Source organism: Juglans regia, chromosome 7, assembly GCF_001411555.2.
Source record: "Juglans regia cultivar Chandler chromosome 7, Walnut 2.0, whole genome shotgun sequence".
NCBI classification, from domain to species: Eukaryota; Viridiplantae; Streptophyta; class Magnoliopsida; order Fagales; family Juglandaceae; genus Juglans; species Juglans regia.
The window spans coordinates 30,301,916-30,329,231 of NC_049907.1; the positions used below are offsets into that span (position 1 = coordinate 30,301,916).

General features: G+C 35.9%; 1 protein-coding gene across 1 annotated transcript; it reads right to left on the reverse strand.

Moving 5' to 3' along the window:
* Positions 1–131: 131 nt before the first annotated feature.
* LOC108979988 (ATPase family AAA domain-containing protein At1g05910) lies at positions 132–19,666 on the reverse strand. The gene is made up of 11 exons (XM_018950794.2): positions 19,586–19,666; positions 19,032–19,325; positions 16,700–16,801; positions 14,741–16,555; positions 14,467–14,655; positions 14,141–14,283; positions 13,461–13,706; positions 10,853–11,039; positions 1,837–1,902; positions 1,512–1,761; positions 132–792 (listed from the first exon to the last, which is right to left on the reverse strand). The coding sequence occupies exons 2-11, from the start codon at positions 19,254–19,256 to the stop codon at positions 413–415; spliced, it is 3,603 nt and encodes a 1,200-aa protein (XP_018806339.1). The 5' UTR covers positions 19,257–19,325; positions 19,586–19,666; the 3' UTR covers positions 132–412.
* Positions 19,667–27,316: the final 7,650 nt, after the last annotated feature.

The window sequence follows — 27,316 nt, forward strand, 5'->3', positions numbered from 1 at the left end:
AAAGTGTTAATAAACATTTTATCCCACAATATATTTTAATGAATAAAATTAAAGAGCATAGTCTCCACAGTGCCATCAAAACAGCGAAAGTAATCCATCCTGCCTCGTAACTAATTAATTAATTTACTTCCCAAATAGCTAAAGCAATCGTGACAGATCGAGAATATAACCCACATCACTTTAGAAATAATTCCAAAGCAATACAGCTCCATACAGATTGGTGGGAAAAACTGCAAACCATCAAAATAATGGTTAGAGAGAGAGAGAGAGAGAGAGATTGGTTTTCACTCAATGATTTTGCATTGAAAAAAATCCCGACTTTACAGTGACTGGTAGGTTTCTTTTCTTCTTTTTTTTTCTTTTTTTTTTTTTTTTGGATTTTTTGTTTCAGTAAAAGAAAAGGGTCATATGATCAGAAATTTGCCTCATCTTCGGCAAATTTCAACAAATACATCAAAATTGAAGGCTTAAGCTGATCTTTGACTTGTTCTTTGGTTTCAAAAACACCCTTCATTATACGTGTGTAAAGCCTTTCAAGCTGTGGAACGTTGTAGTTAGCAGTACGCTCCAGAAAAAGCTGCTTGACCGGCTCCACTTGGCTTGAAATATCAGCAGCATCAGACATTGTAACTTCTTCGGATCCGCTCCCATCTGCATGACCAGATGGTTCGACAATAATATCAAGCTGATGATTACCATCAGCAGAAGATGTTTCGGGCCTTTCAGGATTTGTATCGTTTGTCTCCGGTTCCTGGGAATCTTGATACCGTGACTTGTCTTCTGGGATTGAAGCTGATTTCATCAACAAGTTTAAGCATTAAAAACTTGATTTTTCTAGTTTACAATAATAGTACTCGATTACGAGAAGTTAACTAGAAGTGTTTCCTAGATGCTTTTCCATCTATGTTCCAAAATTTCTAGCAGATGCAACAAGATTTGCGAAATACTCAATTTTCCAACTAATTTCATCTATTCCCATATCATTTACAAACACTAGCCCTAATTTCCAAAACCCTAGAATCCCTCCCCCCCCCTTTTGATACTACACCATTTCTGTCTCTGAAGAAAGAGATTTTCATTTCACAAGCCAACTGATAGGGGTCAGCATGAATGGTCTCCTGGAAAGAACGATATCCAGGATGCGGATGGACACTGAATCAAATGTATCCATATGGTATGTCTCAAAAGAGTCAAATTCAAAGGGTGGCATGAGAAATGGAAATAACAAACTAATGAAGAGCTAATTTCAATACAATGCACCAGATTTGATTCATTCATAAACACCATGCATGCATTGAGAGGATAAAGTGCATATCCCTTGTAGATTGACAGCAAGATATATACTGGAACAGTAAACACCACAGGTTCCAACAGAATAGCAAAGTGAAAACGGACCATACGGCAAGAAGAAAACCAACTATGAAGCAAACGTGTTTTTTAAAATAAACACTGACATGTGTGCTCACTCGTTGAGGCATTAAAAGTACAGAATTCGATAAAGGTTTCAATACCTGCATGTGCAGCATCAGCATTTTTCTTTGGCCGTTTCAGTGCCTCGTAGCTTTGATCTAGATTAACCTCTGGCTGGACATTACGAAGTCGAGCACTTGCTCTGGTAACAGTTCCAAGCTGCACAACTGGGGTAGATGGGAAAGAAGATCCCTCCATATCATCTGGCATGTGCATAGGACCACCCTGAGCAGCAATCTTGTCACAGCAGGCAACCAATGCAGGGTCCATCTGTGATAGCATCCCATGCACCTGAGGGGGAGAAAGTAAATGAATAACTTTATAGCATATAAGGGAGGCTCAAAAGCAATGAACAAATAAACTTACTGCGTCTCGAAGTTCATAAGCTCTACTAACAATCCTAGCACCGTTGTAATCATCCCCGTTATAAGCCTGAACCAGGAACAGCAGAATCCATCAATATGTCAAATGATAAAATCATAACACAACAACTAAAGCATGATTTTTTTTATCGGTAACTAAAGCATGATTACATTGAACTTTTGAGTTGGTTTTTGTACAAGATATTCCTCTGTAAGAACTTCAGACATTAAAAAAAAATTTAATGGATCCAGGTAACAGTTCAGACTCAAAAGTTCAAAAAAAAAAAATGCAATAACCAGTCACAAAACAAAATCAATAGCACCCCGTTTCTGTCTTAGAAATAATGACATTGAACGGACTTTTATGTACTTTCATGGGTGACTAAACATGGACACATAACATGAATAAATTGCAAGTCTCAAGCAAGATTAGTCTGTATTTGGTAAGGGTGATAGAAAAGTGGAGGATTACAAATCATCAACGTGGGAAAAGTGAGAGGAAAATATTCATGTTATCCAGGTATTTGATAAGAAAGAAGACAAAATGAATAAATGGAAAGAAAAACAGCGTTTATAATTTCCATTTTAACCACCTATAAAATGATTTACACAAAAAATAAAATTTTTAATATGTATATATAGAAGAAAAAAGATCTCCATAGATAACATGTATATTTTGTGTTAGTCAATGTGTTACACCTATTCACTTTTGACAAACAAAAATATTCATTACGTTTTTTATAATGTTTTCTTTGAAGTTTCCAATGTTGCATCTTGGTTTGTTAAATTTATAATTAAATAAGAATTTTGTGTTTCTATCTTCTCCAATTAGCTTAAGTTTTTGGGATGAGGAATTCCAGAGACTGCAAACGCAACATATCTTTTAAGTTTTTAACTGGTTAAACTCCCGACCCAGTGTAACACGTCCCCAAAGCACGAATCAAGTAAATAATCGGGTTTTCACCAATGGGACGTGTCCCTAAAAGTTGTTTGCACCAAAGAGTTCGATGCTTAAACCTAAAGGGAGTATATCATCAAGACCAAGGCTCTTACCACCTGAGCCAACCCTCGGGATTAACTAAAATGTCAAGAAATCCACTTCAACATACAAATATCAATCTCATTTAAAAATCATATAAACTATATTAAGATTCTTCTTTCTCGATAGATCTCTCCTGTATACTTGTTGTATACTTGGTTGCACCTTTTGCGCTTTTTATATTAAGATCCTTCTAGTCATTGCCTTGCTAGAAAAATTTGTATGAACTCAATAAATGAAGGAAAAAAAATGAACACAAAAGCAGGAGAAAACTTGAACAACCCTAAGCAGCAAAATGTTAGTTTTTCTTCATCCCTCAATCCTTGCTCATTTCCTTTCCCGTTTTCCACCCATACCAGGGCAAATAAGAGTTGGTAGGCCTGTATGGATGATAACAATACCCCGTCTCTTATTTCCTTAAGTTTTGTTAACTCCACTAAACAATGGAAAACACCAATATTCTCCCACTTTCCTATCTACCCTATTCCATCCTCTCTATTTTCCGCCCCATCAAATGCCATCCTTTTGTTTTTATTATTTTATAAGGATAGGCAGAATATTGAAAATCTCCCCACCAAACGCCATCTAAATTTAGATATTTATTTCTTTATTGTTTACAACAGAAACAATAGTGAGATCTCATGCAAAAGAAACACCAAACACAGCCTACTTCATGAAGGAACCAGCATTCTCACAACAACAATAACATGAACAACCTAGGGGCACCCAAACAAAAAGGCTAAACTCTAGGTCCTCACAAGTCACTTGGTAATGAGAGGGAATTGATTGGCAGATCAGGCTTCCACAATCTCCTTGACATTGCTAATATTACTAATTCTCTTTGCAATTTTTTGTTAGACGAGTTTCCAAACTTTCTTCTCTTTTCTCTTAATTTTTGGTGTGCATTTTTTGTTCTAAATAAGGTTATGCCTCACCATTATGAACTTGGTTTGCCCAGGTCTCACTCTTTCCAAATTTTGACATCATTCTAGTACAAAAGGTGGATTACTCTTAAGTATTACCGTAAATTCTCTAAGCCATATCTTTTGATACTTGTTACCAGCTTTGAGCCAGAATCCTTTCATATATATATATATATAATAATATTTTATTGAAGCAAGTAAATTGGCATAGCCCAAGTACACAGGAAGTATACAACAGATAACACCAACTCTCTATACTCACCAACTAAAACAGCAGAGACCCTACGTTGTTAAGCCGAGGTTTCTGTTATTGGCTTTATTCTCATATATTAGTCCACAAGATACATAATAAGTGGTGGGTACTGCTTTTTATGTGATATCAAGTTCAAAGACAAGTCATTGATGAGATAAGAGACACCGTTGATCAGTTCATGCGCAGGATAAACTGAAACAAAAACATCACCATTTACCCATATTCTAGAATCTTTTATTTTTGTTTTATTGGCACCAGATATCTTGGAACAAAGTTCCAATTAATCCTAGGAGTGCATAGGCCCTCTCGACAAGGAATTTCTCGCAAGTGCACCTCGGCTAATTCAAAGGAAAATTCTCTCAATCAATGGCCCCTAGAAATTGTTTTCACTTAAGGGTTCATGTAACACCCCGATACAATATTTCTCGGGATACCATAGATAATATTATTGGGCCTAAATTAGTTATTAATGGCCAATATTTTGGGAAGCCTGATTAAGGTTATTGGATAATTTTGCATAGGCAACAGGGCCCAAAATCTATTATGGTGGATTATGGAATTTTCTCGGGCCCCATAATTGGATTTAAAGTCCTTTTAATATTTATGGAGCAAGCAGGCCCATATTTATTGCGTACTAGCTCGAGAATTTATTTAAAAGCCCAAAAGTATTTATTGGACAAGTTGGGCTTGTTTTGGATTTTAAGATCGGTTCATTAGGGTTATTAAGCGACTTAGTCCATGAAATTATCGGCAAGCCTTAGAATTTAGTTGGACCTATTAAATGGGTCAACCCATTTGTTAAGCCCATACACTGACCAAGAAAACCATAGGACCCATAAGCATGACCCAAACCGTTTGCAAGACCCAAAACCCATAAAAAGGGGCCCAAAGACCATGACCCAACAACTTGAAAACCCTAGAACACCCCTCAGAACCGCATGTATATAAGCCTCCTTCATGCACGTAGGACATCAACCAAGGGCTGCCGCTCAACCTTCCTTCCTTCCTTCACAACCCTCCACCGCATGCTCTTCCACACTGAACCATACACTGCTCAGTCCAAAAAATGTCCCAACCATGTCCAAACTGAGAAACAAGCTGCACCTCCTTGGCACAAGAATCACAAAGAGCCACAGCCAGGCTACGACAACGAATCATCACGAATCATTACGTTAGCCAAACACCCACAGCAGCCACAATCACATAGAGCAACCAGACATATAGCAGCTCCTCCACGTCTACTACCTTTGCCATCATGCACCACCGACCAATGCCATCGTGAAGTCGAGCATCATGAGCCAGCTCGTGTGCACGTTTAGTTGCACTCCTCGACAAATTGGGAAGCAAGGACAGATAGAGCCACCTCCCTCAGCCACAGCACATGCTGACCAGCCACCAACTAAGAGCCACGTCCAATCGCAAATTAAATCTCCTCCACGTTCAGCCACCGAAGCCCAAAACACACTGCACATTATTCACGTCGATCCAACCATGAACCACCACAAGGAGGCACGTCCCTCACACCCAGACCACCACGAGCCACCTACTGCAGGAAGCAACCACCCTAGCATCGCCCAAGACCTCCCCCGTGACCACTGACGTAAGCCACATTCTCCGCTATTTTCCCCGAACAAAAACAAAGCAACTTCACAATACGGCACCCAGTTGTACCAACCACCTCCGGTCTCCACCATGAAGCCACTGCTCGACTCCACCTTAGATGCCACCTAAGGGGGACCATATCGTCAAGAAGCCACACAGGAGCCATTGTTGGAAAACGCCACTACCACATGCAGATTGCACCGTGGTGAGAGCTTCACATATGAGCTACTCTACCTCTGCACCACTGTCCAAGCTCACGTCGAAAACCAACAGCTCAGCCTTGCCACCATGAACCACTCCTTCCCGACGATTAGTTTTCTCTCTCGGCTACTCTCCCTCCCTACGTATAGTATGTCTCTCTCTCCCTCTCTACCTCATGGGTCACTCAGATGAACATCTTAATTGAGGTTATATACATGGGTTGGCCCTATTGGTGATACGGATGTGAGCAGGCCATGGGCTTGGACTTACATGTTATGGGTTTCAGAGGGTATATGTATTTGTGAGAGTTTGGACCCAAGAAAGGTTGGACTATTGTGAGGGTACTTGTCAGGAAGTCGGGAAGCCAAAGTTGGATTCATGAACACAAGGTTTACGGTTTTTATCGTCAATAGTTCAAAGTTAAACTGATTTTAGGGTTATGATGGTTTTAGGCTTCATGAAAAATAGGTCATTAGTATTTCGGGTTTAAATTACAAAGTACGTGCTTAATTAGAAATTTATCTACAATTGAAAATTTAGGTAAGTTACATGCCTATTTTATAGGTGACGATTGATATACGCTTGGCATCGTTGTGAAGAAATCAGAGATGCTCATATGCTAGACTTTGCCAAAGAGTGATTGAGGTTGATTTTGTGAAAAATTTGCATGAAAACAGCCTCAATCATTTTCTGCACTACTCTGTATACGAATATCGAAACATGACATTTTATCATGACTAGCGTAAACACGAGCAGTTTTTGTACTCTATTTCTCTACTGCATAAAATGTGAATATGAAGTCGGAAATTTCTATCTGATTATATAATATTTATCTACTTAGTACTCTATTATGATATGACATTGCATCCGAAAACCCTAAGGAATAAGATTATATTCTGCTTTGGTTCCAAGCCCTACCACGAGTTATAATAGTGGCCTTTGGCTCTGCCACAAGATATAATAGTGACCTCTGATTTCTGGCCCTGCCACAGAATATAATAGTGTCCTCTATTTTGAGTGCACTCACTTTAGTGACAAAATAGTAATTTATGTTCTGCAACCCTACCACGAGGATAAACATGGCCTCTGTTTCTATTTCTGATGTTTTTTAGTTATGCTTGTGCCTAAGGTCTATTTTATTGATCATAAAATAGACAAAGGCCAGAGTATACATGACATACAAAAGCATCACTTATGCATGCTAGTTTAACGATACAATGAAGTCATGAAAAGACATGCCATTAAAATAAAATACAATCAACCAATAATATTGAAAAATAAACTTCTAAACTCATCTATTGACCACTTTCGATCTTCAAAACTTCTTGCATTCCTCTCCCTCCAAATACGACACCATAGACAAATTGGGACCATCTTCCACATTGTTGCAATCTGAGGGTTGCCCGAATGCCCAGCCAAGAAGCTAGGAGGTCAATTACCCTTTGCGGCATCACCCAAGCTAAGTCTGTCCGAGCAAAGAAGTCATTCCACAACGTCACAGCAATCTCACAATGAAGTAATAGATGATCTATGAACTCTGCTCTTTTTGCACATACAACGTCAATCCATCACTATGATGTAGTGCTTCCGTACAATATCTATAGTAAGGATCTTTCCTAAGGAAGTCTTCCGTACAAAAAAATAAAAAAACTTGCCTTCAAGGTAGCTTTGTCTTCCAAATACTGTTCCAAGGGAATGGATTTGTATTATTGCGTGGTCATGGCTTGATAGTATGAGCAGATTGTGAACTTCCCTTTCTCGCCAAAAGATCTTGTCTTCAACCCCCCTCCCCCCAGGCATCATAAAAGTAGAGTACAATAACTCATAGAACTCCAAAAAAGGGCAACTTCCTAATCTTGTGCATTTCTAAGGAATGTGGGAGTACCATTAGATAGGATTAAGAGGTCCGCAATTGAGACTTCTTTCATTCTTGTCATGCCAAAGAAGTTTGGATAAGCTTCCTTGAGTGCTCTATCGCCACACCATACATCGTGCCAAAATTTGATTTTGGACCTATCACCCACCTCAAAACGGATATTTTGTGAATGTGTTCCATACTCTTCTTATGTGTTTCCATAGTCCCATCCCATATGGCCCACTTTCCTCATTTGAACACCATCCTCCCCATGGTTCACCATAGTTCGACTCTATTACAGCTCTCCATAATGCTCCCCGTTCATTGTGGTATCTCCATAGACATTTGCCAAGCAAAACTTTGTTAAGAAATTGCAAGTTCTGAATACCCAAACCTCCTTCCGGATTAGGGAGCATACCTAGGCCCATTTTACTAAGTGGAATTTAAACTCATCGTTCACCCCTCCCCCCCTCCCAACAAGAAATCTCGTTAAAGTATCTCCATGCGATAAGCCACCTTGGTGGGAAGTGGAAATAGTGATAGAAAGTAGGTTGGCAAGTTGGAGAGTGTACTTCTGATTAAAGTGACCCTACCACCTCCGGAGAGATACATCTGCCAACTAGCAAATTTCCGCTCCATTGTTTCTAGTACATCATCCCAATTAGATCTCGATTTGAACGGGGCACCCAAATGAAAGCCCAAATATTTCATTGGTAGCTGAGATATCTTGCATTCCAAAATGTAAGCATGCTCTCCACATTCTTAACATCCCCATTGAGACTACTTCTGATTTAGCCAAGTTCACATTCAACCCTGCAACAGCTGCTTCAACCCCGAAACAGCTTCAATGCATAAAATGAGTGCTCTCAAACCTCGAATTTGATCATGGTTGGCCCCACAAAAGATTAGGGTATCATCGGCAAATAAAAGATGAGATATGTGAAGTGAGCCACAATTTGCCTCCCTACTAAGAATCCAGATAAGAGCCCTCCACGACACTTGAAAACATCTTGCTAAAAGCTTCCATTAAAAACAAAGAGTAGCGGAGATTGACGATCACCTTGTCTCAAGCTTCGTGAGCTTTTAAAAAAGCCCTTTGATGTGCCATTCACCAAGACAGAAAAACAGACAAATAGAAATACACAATCCAAGAGCACCATTTAACACCACATCTCTCGAGCATGTAAAGCAAAAATCTCCAATTGACTCGATCATAGGCTTCCTCCATATCAAGCTTACACATGCCCCGGCACTCTTGACTTGAGTCTACTATCCAATTATTTGTTAGCAACTTGAGTCTACTATCCAATTATTTGTTAGCAATAAGTACCGAATCAATAATTTGCCTACCTTGGACAAAGGCATTTTGAGACTTTGATATTAACTTCTCAACCACCATGCCCAATCTATTCACCAAGACTTTCAAAAAGATCTTGTAAATTCAGCTCACCAAGCTAATAAGGCGATAATCTTTGACCTCTATAGCGCCAGGCTTTTCTGGAATGAGAGCATTAAATGTTGCATTGAAACTCTTTTCAAAACTACCACTTTCATGAAATTCATGAAAGACCCCCACTATATCTTCTTTGATCACTTCCCAACAAGTTTGGATAAAAGCCATTGAAAACCCATCTGAACATGGAGCTTTGTCACCCGTCATGCTTCTTAACGCCTTTCTGATTTATGTTTCTTCAAAAAGCCTTTCAAGCAGTCCTACTTCTTAAGAATCAAAGCATCAAAGTGAAGCCCATCTAGTCTCAGTTCCAAGAGAATTATTCTAAAAGAAAACTCTTGTAATAGTTGACAATGTGATATTTGATCTCAGTTTGGTTAGAAGAAACCGCTCCATCAATCATCAATGTCTCTATTGGCCTATGGCATTGTTCCTCCTATGCGAGTTATATTATTATTGAAAAAGAAATGTTTCTGAAAATATCACTGCTATTTTTTAAAACTGCTTGTTTCTGCATTCTGTAACTGGTTCGTGCTTACACACTAGTATAGATTTGCTACTTACTGAGTTAGTGGACTTACCCTTTTATCTCCACTTTTTTTCAGATGACTTTAATGGTTGTGACAGTTGGAATAGATGGCACGTGACAGAATTAAAAGAGAAATGTGAGATAAGTGTCAGGTGGCATAAGTGGATTTGTTTGAGTTAAGAGAAATTTCACTAGTGTTTAGTTTATTTTACTTGGAATAATATTTTAGGCATTTGATTTTGGAGGACTTTTGTATTTAAGTTCTTATTATTTTCGATTTTAGGATAAAGGGTTCACCCCCAGGTATGGGGTGTGACAGCTCAAACCTTAGACGTGGAGGAAACATACCACCAAGACCAAAACTCTTACCACTTGAGCCAACCCCTATGAGTTCAATACCCTAGAAAAGGTATTGAACTCATACTTTAAAATAAAAAATAGAGAAAATGATTACTGAATGTGGTGCAGTGAAAACACAGCAAATTCTCATACGGAAGAAAAGGTTCTCTTTACACAGCGTCATAAATGCAATCTATTTCAACAAAAACTTCTGTAAGTCAATAAATTTTGTATTGCACCATTTTTTTCCAATAACTGAGAGCATAAGATAACTTATTTTCTTCAACATTTAAATATAAAACAAGACTCCCTGATTAGCCCTCCATATCAAATCAAATTATCGAAGAGCCAATTTGGTTTAACAATTCTAACCAATATTTGTTCATATTCATTAATTAATGATACCTTTAGTAGGCTGGTTTTTTCACATAAAGAAGGTGCCAATTTAAGCAATCCTTGATGGTAGTCTATCAAATACAAACTCAGGATGCACAAAATATTTCTTTTTTTGATAGGTAAATTAATAATATGATACACGGTGGTTTTTTTTATTAGGTAAAATAATTGTTGTTTAGCAAAATAATATCATTTCGTTAAAGCAAATAGTCTTGTAAGGTTTAACACTGACCGAGAAAGGCCACTAAGTAGATAGAACGTCCTTTTTCTCCTTAATAGGGGGAGTTATGCCTCTATTTAATGAGATTATTTTTTTGATCGTCTCATAATTAATAATCTCAAAAAATGAGATGATTAATTATATTGCTTACAAAAAAGGAGACAATGCAATGAACATTTAGTAACATGCATAAAAACAAGGACAGCACACCTTCGCATTGGAAACAATGAGATCCACATCTTGCAAAAATGCTGAACATGTAATGTACTGCCCAGAATCAACACGTTGAAGCAAAGTAGCCATGTCCATAGGGTTTTGAATGATTGAGCGATAGTTTGGAGCATCCTCATCCATGACTGGATAATGGAAAGCACTAAACCTTTTATCATATAAAATCCTGCGAATACAAGAATAACAAACATATACTGAGAATGAGTGAGAGAGAGTAGTTATAACGTTTCTAATGCTGAAGTCAATCCAAAATGCTCCTGATTGCGTGTTAAAGCCATAGCCTAGTGAAGCCAACTACAAGATATTAAATTTGGTTTGGTTGAAGTTGATAATATTTCTTTTCAACCAGAAATAAGCAGAACCATTCCTGCAAATCATGAGCCAGATTAACACTTTCCATTAGCATGAGCCAAGGCCTAAAAAAAGTGTAGTACCTTTTTGGCATGAGATTGAAAAAAATTAACAGAAATAATCAAATAAGATCTCATTTTATTGTTTCCATTTAGCAAGTCAACATGAATCAACAACTTAATCACTTACATTATAAGATACTACGGGATTATTTTATGTACATGATGAGTGATTTCAAGGAGATGTTGTAGCCGGATAACTTTTTGTATCTCCTCCATACACTTCTCAATATTAGCGAATGGTAATCATAAGGGTTTTTTACTTGTTCTCATGGTTTGTGTTGGTTTCTATTGTCTCCACTTCTTTTTGCCATTGTCATGGAAACATTTAGCAGAATGATTTCTGAAATTATGCAACTGGGACTTATTATCAGGTGTTTTGTGAGAACAAGGTATGTATATGGGTTGATTATTCCACTTCGCCAGTTCTATCCGCAGATGATACGCCAATTTTAAGGCAAATCCTGACCACATTCTCTCACTGCAATGTTTGTATTTGTGTTTTGAAGTAGTGTTTGGTTTGAGTATCAATTTCTCTAAATCTGAGCTGCTTTTCATTGGCCTGTAGAGAGTATTGATGGGCTGGCTAGTATCCTCGAGTGTGGGTTTTACTCATTGCCTATGACATGTTTAGCCCTTCCTTTGGGAGCCTCTTTTAAGACAAAAAAACAATTTGGGATGACAATATTGAAAAGACCGAGTGTCTTTTGGCAAGATGGAAGCAGATGCATTTGTCCAAGGGTGGAAGGATCACTTTGAGTAAGAGCACTTTGTCAAGTTTACCGTCATTTTCATGTCATTGTTTCCTCTTCCAAAGGGCATTGCTAATCATTTGGAAAATCCAGCAAGATTTCTTGCAAGGTGTGAAACAATCGAGTTAAGATTTCATATGATAAATTGTCTATGGTGTGTTCTCCAGCTTCCATGTGTGGCTTGGGCGTTAGAAATCTTATTTTGTGTAATAAGCCTTGTTGGGAAAGTAGTTATGGTGTTATTCTTCCGTGTGTGTTTGTGTGTGCAAGAGAGAGAGAGAGAGAGAGAGAGAGTTTACAGAGGCTGGTGACGGATGCAAAATATGGATATGATTGGGGGTGGATGTGCCAATTGGATTTTGTTCAGTTGAGAGAAGAAAAAGAAGACAGGATGTGGTGGGCTCCATCAAAGAGGGGGTATTTGAGGTCAAATCACATTATCAGGTGTTGTCTCCACAAAGGAGTTATCTTTTTCAATGGAAAGAATATATAGAGTAAAGCTCCCTTGGGAGCAGCTTCCCTCACTTAGGTGGCAGCATCGGGGAAAATTCTTACAGTGATTAATGTAAGGAAGCAAAAATTTATTGTAATAAATTGGTGTTGTATGTGTAAGAAGAATTTCTATTTTAGACACCTTTATCATTGAATGAAAGCATATTTCTATTTTCCACTTTCATTTTTCAAGAATTTTTAGAACTATTTACTATTTCTAGCTAGGTGCATCTGCTATATGCTCCTATTGTATTTGAATGGCCTTTCTTCCCATTAATAAAACTACCTTAACCATAGAATTTACTCCTTACATTTGTAATTCATAGTCCATCAGAAGGATTACCTACTACACAGCCTATGTACTATTCATGTCCCTAAGTATTCTTATTAATAATCTTCTACTTGTCAAAAAATTATCACCCCCATTGCTTTCATATATACTATACTTTCATTCACAGTGCTACAAATGAAATTGTAACAGATCATCATATTAATGCAATTCCTAACTCAAGCTTGATTAAGTGTAATATAATATCATACTAGTGTACCAATTGACCTCATGATAAAATTGTCAGGGTACAGTCTGGTCGTCAAAGGACAGTGTTAGGATGATCTACAGACTCAGACATGTTGGGTTAGATTCCATTTTAGAAGTGACGTTGGATTATCTGATACACGGTTTTAATGGATGGGATCATATATCCAGGGTTGGCTCAGAAGGGGGCCCTAACTTGGAGAGGTTCCACGTCATCAAGAAAAGATTGAGAAATTTAGGAGAATCTTTTATGAAGAAATGCAACTATATGTTAAAATCCCTCATGTCATAATCTAAGAAAATGCAAGTCATGAAAAAAATCAAGAAATGTAGTAGTATCAATTAAGAAATAACCAATCTTTATCGAATGGACTAGGTGTAGGAAAGGAAAATCTGACCGGTTGCAAATATCTCTAAGGCACATCCGCAATCGGCGAAGGGCATGCTGTTCAGCTTCTAACTTGGCTTTTAACTCAGAGGCCTTTGGACCACTTGCCACTTTGGGGGCCCTGGGAAGTTCAGGAAGAGAGGCAGAATCATGGGATTTTTCGGTCATGCCATCCAACAAGACCGACAAAGTAGCTTCAATTAAGCGGTCAAAAAACAATGATTTGTCTCCATTAGACGGTTCACCGACTTCGTAGCTGACCCAAAAATAAAGCATTAGTATATAAAAGTAATTTTAACCATGAAAAGCATTTCAGATATGATAAAATTGATTTGTCAATTAAAGTTCTCTACAAACTAAAGCTTTGGTTAGAAGACATTTCAGAACTTTACGTCCAACTATGACTTCTCTATAAATTGTATTACATTAGCAAAAAAACAATAAATTAATAAAAACTGTAGCATACTTAACTTTTTGCATTTGAAAAATAAGCATCAAAAGAATTAGAAATATCAGTGTTAGAATCTGCTTTGTAAGATTTTTTGAAAGACGATTAAAATCAATGGTTTTTGTACACAACCCCAAACTTCTTTTGAAAAATTATTCATCAATGTATAGAAAATGCATCAGAATGTTAAAAACATCAGTTATGAAATTTGCAAGTTGCTTACAAAAAGACTGAAAACATACACAGAACAGTGAGTAAATACTGAAGAAGGCAGGTCCTCAATTTCAGAAAGTGGGACTGCAGATGTCCCAAGTAACAATATAGGCAAGTCAGAAGGCAATTCTTCCAGTAAAGTCTGCAGGACAGCCCTCAACTGTTCATGTGCCTGCAATGTTAAAACTATCAAATTAGATAAGAGGAAAAGTAACAGAGTCAACAGAGGATTCTTTTTTTTAAGTCAAATACAGATTTATGAAGCATACTCAAGAATAAAACATGGATTTTCAGCATGTCCAATTTCTTGTTTAGAACTTCAATAGCATCAGATACAAAAATAGTATGCACTCACAGTTTCCCACCAAATGTTGAACTGAGGCAAATAGAGTATTGACGGTGTTGTTCTTCTTGCTTCGCCAAAGATATGTACCAGTGCCTCCTCAGGTGTCTTTGCACTAGGATCTGAAAGAAGAGATGGCAGTCCTAGAGAATGAACAGGAAATTTCTCCAGTTCATGTAAAATTGCAGGCCCAATATGATCCTGTTAAACTAAAGCAGTAAGTATATTTCGTTTGCAGTTAATATTGTGTCAATTTATCAATATCAATAAGTTCGATGATATTTACCAGCCCAGTACCTTCACCACCATGAAGCAGAAGCCGAGGCCTATAGACAAGAGGAATAGCAGAACCATAGGAAAGCATAGAAAGCTTGGTCAACTCTGATGAGACTGCAACCGCAGGGAATATATCTGATATAGTATTCATGGCTTTCTGGAGATGTCTCTGTAGACATGGTGCAACTACTGAAGACAGCGGTCTAGAGTGCACGAGAGCACCCCGGTGAGCAGCCGGAGTAATTGTTGACATGGCTTCGACAAAGTGATACTTCTCAACCCTTACAGAATCAACATCTATCAGAAATTTGTCATCACTGGTGTATACCTGCGGGTATTTTTCACGAAAAGCACGAATGGCAGCTTCAGTGCATAGAGCTTTTAAATCAGCGCCACAGTAGCCTACACAACTTGTTGCAAGTTCCAATTTTAGTTCCTTTGATGGAGGATGCTTCCATTTGCGAGTGTGAATGTCCAATATTTCAGCACGAGCCTCACAGCCAGGCAAAGGAAAGTTAAATTCACGATCAAATCGACCAGGTCGGCGCAATGCCCCATCAATAGCATCAATCCTGTTTGTTGCTCCAATTAAAACAACTTGTCCACGAGAGTCAAGACCATCCATTAAAGCAAGCAAAGTGGACACAATAGAATTATGAATTTGCTCTTGTTTGCTGGACCTCACAGGAGCAAGTCCATCAATTTCATCAAAAAAGATGATGGAAGGCTGATTCCTCTGTGCTTCCTCAAAAAGTAGTTTCAACTGTCTTTCAGCCTCACCAACCCACTTGCTTAAAACATCAGCTCCCTTGCGCATGTAAAAACTGACTTTCTGGCCAGCCTTTGATGCAGCACAGGCTAATGCTCTGGCAATTAATGTCTTTCCAGTGCCGGGAGGACCACATAATAGTACGCCTCTTGGTGGGGTGATGTGATAACTTGCAAAGAAATCTGGATATAATAATGGAAAGAAAACCATCTCCTTCAAGGCATCAATATATCCGGAAAGGCCACCTATATCTTCAAAACTAACACTCTCATCAACCTGTAAAGGTTGGATGTCTGCCCCTCCCTTAGAACTTGGCCCAGCAGTTTGAATCCCAGAAGACAAGGTAGCGAAAGCATCACCCTGATGACCCCAACCTGATGCAGCAACATTCAATCCCCATGCTGTTGTACCATGCATGTCCGGTCCTCCAAAAAGCCAAGGTGGTCCAGATCTGCCCCCACCTCGCCCCAAGGGAATTGCAGGGCCTTGGTCTAACTCATCCACAAGAAGAGAATCATCAGAATCTTCAGCTCTCGTTAAACGATGACGCTTATGTACTCTTGACCCACCCTTCCTTACATCCCTACCAACCTTAGGCCCCATTCCTTGGTGTAATACCCTTCGAGGAGATCTCGGTCTTGGCTTACCTTCTTCCATAGACAGCCTTCGAACATCTGCACGATTTCGAAGATCATATCGCCTTCTTCCCTCCTGTTCTTCACCCTCTTCATCATCACCATCTTCCTCTCCGTCATCTTCACCCTCACCCTCATCTTCTGCCTCACCGTCATTTTGCCCATCATCCGCATCATTATAGTCATCATCATTTCCATTTACCATGTCATCTCGACCAGCCTTCTCCACTGAAGTACCTTGCTCATCATCAGACTCTAAACCCAATTGTTCTCTTGCAACTACTTTTGAACGACGTGGTCGAAGTCCTTCCCGTCTAGGTGTTGTTTTATTCTTCACAATTTTCCTACGCTTGGGAGATGATAACTCATCATGACTCACACTGTTGCCAACCTGGTTCCTCAAAGGTCGATATGCAGGTCTCTGAAACAAAATGGTACAATTTTAGCTCCCAAAACCAAATCATGTATTACAGAGCTGTTATATTGTTGAAACCTGAACCCTATGGAAGCCAAGCTAATAAAATGAAATATAAAGTAGCACGTTTGACAGGGTGATAAACCTCACCATCAAATCCTCATCCTCTGTTCCAGAACTATCTGTGTAATCTTCCAAATTTACAGAAACCCTTCTCTTTCTTGTAGAACGCCGAAGATTGGTTGCGACTGACTGCAAATATACCCATGAAAACCATCTATGAGAATTTCAAAGCATGTATTTAGCAAAAATGTCATAATGCCCCATGACTGAAAACCTATTAAATTAATGTCTCACTATTATAGGTATGCAATGCCTTACAAGCATAAAAAAAAAATAGGAAAAGCAATTATCTTCTACCATCATAAAGGAAATTCCGAATATTGCATAAAGTCATGCTATCACTGTGGTGGCCCACCTAAATTATATTTTTTTTATAAGTAAACGGTAGTATTAATAAGGATAGGCAAAGCCCAAGTACACAAGATGGTATACAAGAGATAGAACCTATCTAGTTCATAATATTGGCCCAACTAAATTATATATATTCAGCTTCCTTTCTGTATTTCACTAACAGGAGATCTCCTGTCATCATTACCATGTCACTACCTTCTCAAATAAAGGGTCAGGACTAAAACCTAGTATAAACCAAAATAGGAGGCTAACACAGTTTCCTATATACAGTCAATTTAGGAGTAATCTTCTTTCTCATGCAAAAGATCAAAGAGAAGCAACAACAGTAGAGAAAAGAGATTGCCAAACCCCAACCAAATCAAATTGAAATTTCAATCTACCTTGTCACTTCATAGGATATATATTTTTTTATCAGTAAAGATGTTTTATTGATATAGAAATAGGCCTAGCCCAAGTACACAGAAAATATACATGTGATTACACCTAGTTAGGAACTAGCAACAGTTACAAGGAAATCATGAAAGTTGAGACCATTAAAGTCTATAACAACTGCCCACATAAATAGAGTCATCCAAAAAATACTCTGAAACTCTTCCAAAGAACACGCACGATCCTCAAAATTTCGGTCATTCCTTTCACTCCAAATACACCAAAGTAGGCAAATGGGAGCCATCTTCCACAGCTGCAATCTGTGGTGTCCCCAAGATCCCTCTCCATCTTCATAAGATATTTGCTTCCAACTCTTCTCTTTAAATATGCCCATAAGGTAGCTATGATCCATTCTTCCTTTAAGTTCTTCCATTTGGTTTCAACGGGATGTCACGTAAATCTCTCTTGGAATGGCTTAAAAAAGTGTTTTTCATTGCGAGAACTACAGGTTGAGAATAATAAGAGAAGAAAAACAAGCAGCACAATAGTCATTTCCAACAAGTTTGTAGTTCATCAAAAACCCACTAGGATCCCATTCGTACGCTAGATTGCAAACAGGCAACACGATAGTCATTACAAACAAGTTTATAGTTAATAAAAAGTTCAGAAAGAGCTTGTCAGTATAATTATCCCAAATTTCTGTGAAAAGTTCTCTAAAAATTTGAAGACTGTATTTCAACCGTCTAGCCTAAATCATTCCATCCAGAGAAATGATGCCAAAACAAATATAGGATGCTTGAATAATCAAATATTTTGTTTGTATTTTTTCTCCTGTTTGTTCTCTCTCTCTCTCTCTCGCATGCAATGCAAGTTTTTTATGGTTTTTTTAATGAAATAAGATTCTTTATGGAGTATAGCTCTTTTTTCATATAAGTAAATTTTTTTATTAATATCAATAGGTGTCGCCTAAGTACAATAGACGTATACAAGAGAAACCACCTAGCAAGGATCAAGTATAGTTGGTTATGAGGATAGATATTGAAGCACGCACAGAATCGTTCTTCAATCGTTCCTGTTTCCATGCTGCTCTTGGTGCAAGCAATGCTAAACTTTAGAAAATTTTGAATGAATACGTTAACTTTGTGTTAAAATTTACAGGAGATAATGTGTTTTAATCTTTACCCTTTACGTGAAAACAAAATAACATGGAAATGATAACAAAAGATGATCCTGTGAACAACTGGAGGCAAGCCGAACCCATATATAATTGACCCAAGAAAGTACATAGGAGAAGGATTATGAAAATGTTAAAAAAAAATCCCTCATGAAAATCCGATGAGGTAATTGCATTTTAAACCAAACAAGAATCTGTAAAAATTTGTCAGTCCATTTTCCCTCTGACCACAATGCTGGTTAAGAAGTATCGCATTATGCACAAACCACTGTTTCCAAATTCAGGTCCTGTCTTTAAAACAAGTGACATATAAGAAACACACAGCCTTAAAATGATACTTGCACCCGTTAATTATGGATAATCAACAACATCCTCCTCGTCCGTTGCTTAATCAAATGTCCGACAAATCAAATTAACCAGTATTCAACATACATCGCATAAGAAATGTTAACAAATATCACTTACATCACTGTTGGGTGCTCGCACGCACAACATCTTGGCAATCTGAGAAGCGGCGGTCCTGGTCTTGCTCTTGCCCTTTCCTTTCCTGGTGCGAATGATGTTGGTGTTATAATACAAGTACGCCCGTCCATAAATCTTTGGCCGTCTCCGAAGCCTATCGCTGGTGCGCACCGGCCTCGCCTCCACCTCTCCATCCCCACCTTGCCCAGTTTTCTTCGAACTATGCATGCCAATATGATCACAACAACCAAAAAAGATCTAGCTCCGCTCTTGATTGCACCAATTCCGCTCCATACACTGCATAGAGATGTTTTTGTGTTAGAACGGCCATCAATTCCACCGATTAACGGAAAACTACGCATGCAATGCAACTTTTCAAAGAGAGGGTAGATATGAAAATGTAAATTGTTTGAGCTTTGTATATGGAAAAGGCAAGCGAACGAAGAAGGTAGAGCTTATCTGAGGAATCTTTAACAAAAAAAAAAAAAATGAAAGGAACCTAAAGATACAGCATCGTGAACATCGCAATGATAGGTAAGCGGACGTTGGATATTTACCTGATTAGAGATCTAGCGGTAGCAGAGAGATGAGCTGAGCTCAGAGAGCCAGAGAGGTTGAGAGAAAAGGGCTAAAACCCCAAGGATGGCAGTGAAGGAGCTGCAGACATATATATATAAAACCTAAGGGTAACGAACAGGGTGAGTCGGGAACGAGTCGGGACTGTGCGAGTCACAAGCACGAGTCGGGGTTTTCAGGCCTCTGGGACCCACTCGTGGCTTCTTTCTGTTCGCCACGTGTACAAACAATGAAGCGTGTGTGCGCTAATTCGTATTTTGCCACTTCAGCCAAAGTTGTACGTTTTGATCACGTTGGAGTCCGTAATTTTTGCTTATGTGGCGGTTGATTATTGGGTTATTCTGTAAGAAGGTTTCGGAAGGCAAAGAGATCTTTTGTTTTTTCGTTTTTCTCGAACTAATGAATCATTTAGTAATGACACACAATGGCTGAGTTGTTCTTTGGATGTCACCTGTGTTTTTGTTTTCACCCGTGTATCGCAAATTAGGTTATTTCCGAGTTTTTATGGGATATGCATGTATGATTGTGACAAATTTTGAGACTTTTTTAAGATTGGGTTTTGAAAAAGAAAAATGATATTTGTAATCGTAATATGCAAATGCAGCATAATCTTTTTTTAAAAAAGTGAGTAAATACACGAGGGACCTAATGGAAAAAAATTAATTTTTTTATAATAAATCATATTTTGTTCACACTAATTACGTAATGTTTGTACATTCCATAACTATAGGTAGTAATACTCTTTGAAAAATAAGAAAGGAAATTTTGAATAATTTTTTTTTTAAAAAATAAGTTTTATAATAGAGTTTGTAAAAGTTAATTACAGAATTAAAAATTTTGTTTGAATATATAATTTTTTAAGAATATTTTTATTTTGAAATTTATGTAAAAATTACATTAATTTTTGTGTTTAGGCAATGATTGAATAATAAAATTGAAATAAAAAGTTTTTTGGATTTAATCTCCAACTTCTCTTTCCTTTAATTCTATAAAGAGATGTACATATGGAGCTTATAACTCAGTCTCATTTTCTCCTTTGCTAGTATAATCGGAACGTATTAATTAGACTATAAGTCAATCGATTATATCTGAATAATCTTGAAAAATGAACGTCAGCTCTAAAATATAATAATTAACACAAGAGTAATTGCAACAAATCTCTATACTTAATTTCCTTTCTTATTTTACTAGATAAATGATAGTTGCATTCGTGAGTGTGTAATCACTTTGAAAAAATTAAATAAAATATATGATCTACATGAAAAAAATTAATTTTTTAATAATAGATCTTACTCTTTTTCAAAATGATTATACGATACTTGCGTACTTTATGACTGTATGTAACATTATTCATTTTATATAAAATTATTATTTGTCAGTTAAGCTTTCTTTTCCGCCTTCTAGGAAACAATAGGAAACAACTCAAAAGAATCTTTCCATCCGCCCGCCCACGACTTGGAGCTACCTATCCGTTGTGGGTTTGTTGTCTATCTTACCCTTGTACACTAGCCATTATGAATGGTCATGTAAATCTCTAAGATTGATTTTTATTGATTTTATCCATAAATACATGTAAGACTTAGGAATGATTAATGGAAGAGTGGCATGCTATTGTTAATTTGGATAGAGTTCGGCTACCGTACTTGTCAAAAATGCGGTCTTAGTCAAGCACTAATGTGGCCATGATAGGAAAAATTGAACAAAGGAAAATGATTTATATATAATATTTTTCACAACACTTTACGTAACTATATTTTAAAAATATCTTATAAAAATAATATTATTTTATAAAAATATTCTCATTTTATACAATATGTATTGTGTATATTATCAAAAATCGAAAATTTTAGATATATTCTATAGTTACTTTTCTTCACTTTTTCTTAAACTTTTTATGTTGTCTTTGTTATAATTTTTGCTGATGTTATTTTTTTGGTCTTCTACCGACGGTGGCTTTATTTCGGTTTTGAGCCTAATTTTTTTTAGTCGGTCTACGCTATCGTTCAGGGCCCGTTTGTTTTCAGAGATGAGATGAGATGAGTTGAGATTAAAGTTAAAAAATTAAATAAAATATTATTAAAATATATTTTTTAATATTATTGTTGTTTTGAAATTTGAAAAAGTTGAATTGTTTATTTTATTTTGTGTGGGGATTTGGGAAAGTTGTAATGATGAGGTGAGATGAGATGAGATGAGATGAGATGAGATGTTTTTGGAAAACAAACAAGGCCTTCAAAGTAATCTGCTCAAGTTGACCGCTCATAGCTCTTTAATTTTTTTTTTTTTTATTTTTCTTTTCACTATTTTTTAATATATTTAAATATTTTAAAAAATAAAACAAAATATTCTAATACACTTAAAATCATTTTCCTAATCATTAAGTAAAAAAAAAATATTTGTCAAGCAGTGAACTTGAGCAGTACAATTTGGGAGACAAAGTAATTTTTTCCAATTTTTTTTTCATAGAACCGGAAAGTTGAGAAGTGAAGACTAGTGATATTTTTCTTCACTTTTGCCACTCCAAGAACTGACCCTAAAAGTAGTGACATATTCTGTAGTTTTTTTAATTGATATATAGTACGTGGTCTGTGAAAATCTTTTCACCAGTTACTAGTGTGTGCTGATTGGGCAGAAAATTTGCCCACTGGTTGATCTTTGATTCTAAAGCTTATATTAAAATAAAGGAATTTTTCTTATATTTCATTTTCTGTGATTTGTAAAAGATTAATTATCACCTCTGACATGTCGATTTGGGTCTGGTACACAGCTTCATTAACTGCGTGTACTATTCGTTGGAGGTTCCGAGTATTCAAATTTGTTGTCTAATTTTTTTACCTTCCAATATTTGCTGATGATAGGGGTATAATCAGTACATTTCGATCCGGTCTAATTCTTTTTTTCAATTTTATAAATTATTTATGTTAGTAATAATATGATATTTACATTTATTAAATTATTAGTTTATTTATATTATAGTATAAGTACATTATTTTATAATAATTAATATATACTAGTATAATATTAAATTTAACTATAGTTTATATAAATTTTAGATTTTTTATATAAGTATATATGATCAAATGGATAAAAATGTATTTACAAAAGGAATATATATTATAATTTATTATGCAAAAAATGTATTTATCCTTTATATTTATATATCAAAAAGAAGTTTATATTAATAACATAATATTAATGTTTATGTTTAAGATTAAAATTTTATGTTATATTAATTTTATATTATAAAATTAAAATTTATACGTTATATCAGATGTTATATTAAAAATTATAAAATTAATTTTTTGTTATATCACATGTTATATTAATTTTATATTATAAGATTAATATACTTGAATAATAAAATTAGAATTTCATATTATATTAATTAGCAATTTAGCATATAATATATATAATATAATATAAAAAATTATAAATATATATACCGATTTGTTTTGGTTTAAACCGATTTTCAAAATATGGAAATCGGTACCTCATTGGACCGTTTACAAACCGGATTGGTTCAATCGATTTTTCAGTTTTTTTTATACACCCTTAGTTGATTATGTAGCCCAAGATATATTGTATATAATTTTGTAATTAGTTGTTGAATATGTCACTAATAATTATAATATTTGCTTAGTATAATAGATGATCATTGCACCAATGATGATAATCGTGGCGATAATATTGGGACACAAAAAGTGGTCGAAGAACCAAAGGTTGGAATGATTTTTGCCTCAGAATATGAGATTATGGCATATTATACAAAATATGCTAAGACTCAGGAGTTTGGTGTATCCAAAAGAAGTTTTAGACCTGGAGATGACGTAAAATTGAGGTACTTCACTCTCGCATGTATACGTCAAGGCATGACTAAATCCACATCTTATAACGTTCTTAGGCCAAGACCAATCGAGAGATTCGGATGCAAGACAAAAATCAACGCAATTCTTTGTCTTGATGGAAGGTATACACTTTATACAGTTGAACTTAATACACACATGCATTGAGTCTAGGAAAAGCGAGATTTTTTAAATGCAATAGAAATATGGATTTAGCCACAAAGAAATGATTGGATGTATAAGATATCGCTACTATAAAGGTAAGTGAAAGCTTTAAGTCTTTCGTAGTTCAAGTTGGTGGTTATGAGAACCTAATATTTAGATAAACGATTGCTGAAATTATTTTGATAAGGTGAGACAGCTACGACCTTGTGTTGTCTGAATGCAGCAGAAGATCGATTGTTTTTATTGTATCATAGATATGAATGATGAGAGCCATTTAAGAAATGTCTTTTAGGAAGATGCCCGAAGTCGGGCTGTCAATAAATATTTTAAAGATATGATAATATTCGACACAACCTACTTCATCAACATGTATAAGATGTCATTTGCTCCTTTGTAAGGCTAAACCAAAATGGTCGGTCAATTCTCTTTTATTATGGTTTAATATCACGTGAATATGTGAATATTTTTGTGTGTTTATTTCAATACAGGTTGAATTGCATGGAAGGTCAAGCTCCTTTGACAATAATAACAGATCAAGATGAAGCAATGCAAATTACTATTACTACTGTCTTTCTAGCATCACGACACAAATTTTGTCTATAGTACATTCTTAAGAAGTTTCCAGAAAAAATTGGATTACATTCACAATATGAAGCAATCAAGAGCAGGATATAAAATTGTGTTTATGATTGTTTAACTACAAATAACTTCGAAGACAGTTGGAAAACACTATTAGACACTTACAATTTGCATGATCATGTTTGGCTAGAATGTTTTTATGATGAGAGGCATATGTCGATACCTGTATATGTTAAAAATATATTTTTGACTGAGATGTCAACTATTCAAAGAAGCGAGAGTACGAATGTTTTTTCGACGATTACGTTAACTCAAAAACTTTCTTAAAGTAATTTGTTGAGTAATATGATAATGCAATTAAACAAAAATTTGAGAACGAGACTACAGCTGATTTCAGTTAATTTCATACATAACTTTTCATGCATAATTCATTATGAAATTGAGAAACAACTTCAATCACTTTACACCAATGCAAAATTCAAAAAAGTTCAAGACAAATTTAAGGGATTTATATATTGTCGTCCAAATTTGGTTAGTTGTGAAGGTGTTGTACAAACCTACAGAGTATTCGATGAGGTCAAGGTTTATGATGAATTTATTAAGCTAGTTAATTTGTCAGTACATACATTGAAAGTTGTGAAGTTGAAAGGGTTACATAGTGTGCAATAAAAATAAATAGAAAACTGAAAGGGTTAATTTGTCGGTTACTAAGTTACATTACCAACTAGACAATCTTACTTTGATTACATAGTGTGCAATAAAAATAAATAGAAAACAACACCATGACAACTGGACAATCTTATTGAAAGGGTTAATTTGTCAGTTACCAAGTTACATTACCAACTGGACAATCTTACTTTGATTACATAGTGTGCAATAAAAATAAATAGAAAACAACACCATGACAACAAAAGTGCTATCTTACACCTTGTAATTTTCAATCGATGCTTTGTTGCTTCAATCTCCATTACAACTCTGACTCTAATTAATTCTAGTTCTAGAGTTGAAAGGGTTTGATCAATTTTGATACTCAAACATTCATTTATCCTTTTTTTTTTTCTTATGTTTAAGCAACATGTTTCCGTAATTAGGAAGTTTTAGGTCAACCCAATAGAAATATTTATAGAATCTCTCAAACCGAAAACCATAAGAAGCCATCAAGATCTTAATATGATATGCAACATACAACAATGGAGTAATAATTAAACTTTTCATTTCACCTTCCAATTTCTACATGTAGAGAAAAGGCATCCAAAACTATCTTCCTTACTAGAAATTTTCATGCATGCTTTTTCATTATAATAATAGGGATGGGTCCTTAAATGATGGTATGGATGTTGTTATTTGTGACATTCTGACAATATTTTATCACTAATAAAAAATAGTAGCCACAACAAGACATTGTACGAGCTGATGGAAATTCCAGACATATTGTGGAAGCACTCAACCATATTAGAAAACTGAACAACATCTATCAGGGTTTATTTCACCAAGTCTCAAGCTAAACATATTGTAATATTGAAACACTGCATATTACAATCACTGCATATTCCACCAAGTTCCAACTCATAATTTGGGCAAACAAGCTAAAGGTGACTGAAACACTATATATTACACTCAAATGGATCGAACTTTATTAAAAAATAAGGCAATACATGAGAATGGAATTACAACAAGCAAACTAGAAAAATTAACAGTGGGGAGAACTTATACCTCAAGAATCAGAGAGTCTAAGATAGGGAAGAATGGTATACTCTACCTTTGTAGGAGATGAGAGAATGAGAGCTTGGGGTTTCATAGGGGGGCTGCGGCGCTAGGGTTTCACAAGAGGGTGGGGCTGTGGCATAAGGTTTCACTAGAGGCAGTTGTGTCATTGAGGAGGGGTAGTGGAGTAAGGGTTTCACAGGAGGCAGTTGCGAAACTAGGGGAATAGAGGCTAATAGCAGCGTAGGGTTTCAGGAGAGGGAGCTACGACGCTAGGGTCTCACTAGAGGGGGCAGCGGCACTAGGGTCTCACGGGAGGGGGCAGCGACTCTAGGGCTTCAAAGGAGAGGGGCAACGGTGCTAGGGTTTCACGGGAATGGACAATGACGTTAGGGTTTTAAGGGGGGAGGGGCTGCAACGATGGGAGTAAGTGAGGGAGGGAGGGAGGGCCAAGGACGGCTAGAGGGAGGGAAAGAACATGAGTAAAATGAGTAAAGAATAAAATGAGAGGGTTACGGGGACTTACCCGGGCGTTTATATTGTTATTTTTATTTTTTAATGACGTGGCAGTAACAACATGTCAGTACCACGTCAGCACGTAATCCAAATCATGTTTTTTATTTATAAGTTTAGCATTTTCCATTTAGATATTACAATGTAACTTTTGTAACTTTCATAACATAAGATGTATAATACTAATAGTATTGCAATGAGGACATGACACTTAACAAAACAAGGAGGATGAGTCTTTCATTCATATATTTTTGGGAAAGTAAAATAATATAAAATAGTAAGAGTTGTTTAGTAGCATTATACACTCAATGCCAATAAACATTAACCAACTCAACATGAGTAACTCGTAATATATATATATATATATATATAAAGACCAATTGTAAGCACAAGGCAAACTAATCACATTGCTAGTAGATTAGCAAAAGTAAAATAGTTAAGGGCATGCTTAGAAAACATGAGAATTTTCAAAACTATCAAAATTTCTCATAATTTCATTCTCAAACATAATAGAAACATAAAACACTTTTTCATTTCAAATTTTCATCTTTTTCATTTAACTATTATCTAATCATTACTTAGACACAAAAATCAATACAATTTTTACAAATTTTAATATAAACATAAAAATCAATAAGATTTTATAAATTTCAAAACAAAAATAATATTAAAAAAATTATATTCAAACAATTTTTTAACTTTATCTATTTATTTTCACAAACTCCAATATAATATTTGTTTTAAAATACATTCTTATTCAATATTTTCTCTCTCTTTTTCTAAAACTCAATAAAATATCTTTACTCAAACTATTTTACTACTATTCACAATATTTTCAAAATACTTTTAAGCATCCAAGCATACTCTTAGTTAATAAACCAGCACTGGTTATGGATTCAATAACAATAA

What these genes read in the sequence shown, in the direction of transcription:
- LOC108979988 (XM_018950794.2), bottom strand. Translation starts at nt 19,256, where the DNA reads ATGCATAGTTCGAAGAAAACTGGGCAAGGTGGGGATGGAGAGGTGGAG. An exon ending in GTGGTGAAGGTACTGGGCTG is followed by an intron (nt 14,656 to 14,740) that starts GTAAATATCATC and finishes TTAGTTTAACAG; the next exon opens with GATCATATTGGGCCTGCAAT. An exon ending in TCAACATTTGGTGGGAAACT is followed by an intron (nt 14,284 to 14,466) that starts GTGAGTGCATAC and finishes TTAACATTGCAG; the next exon opens with GCACATGAACAGTTGAGGGC.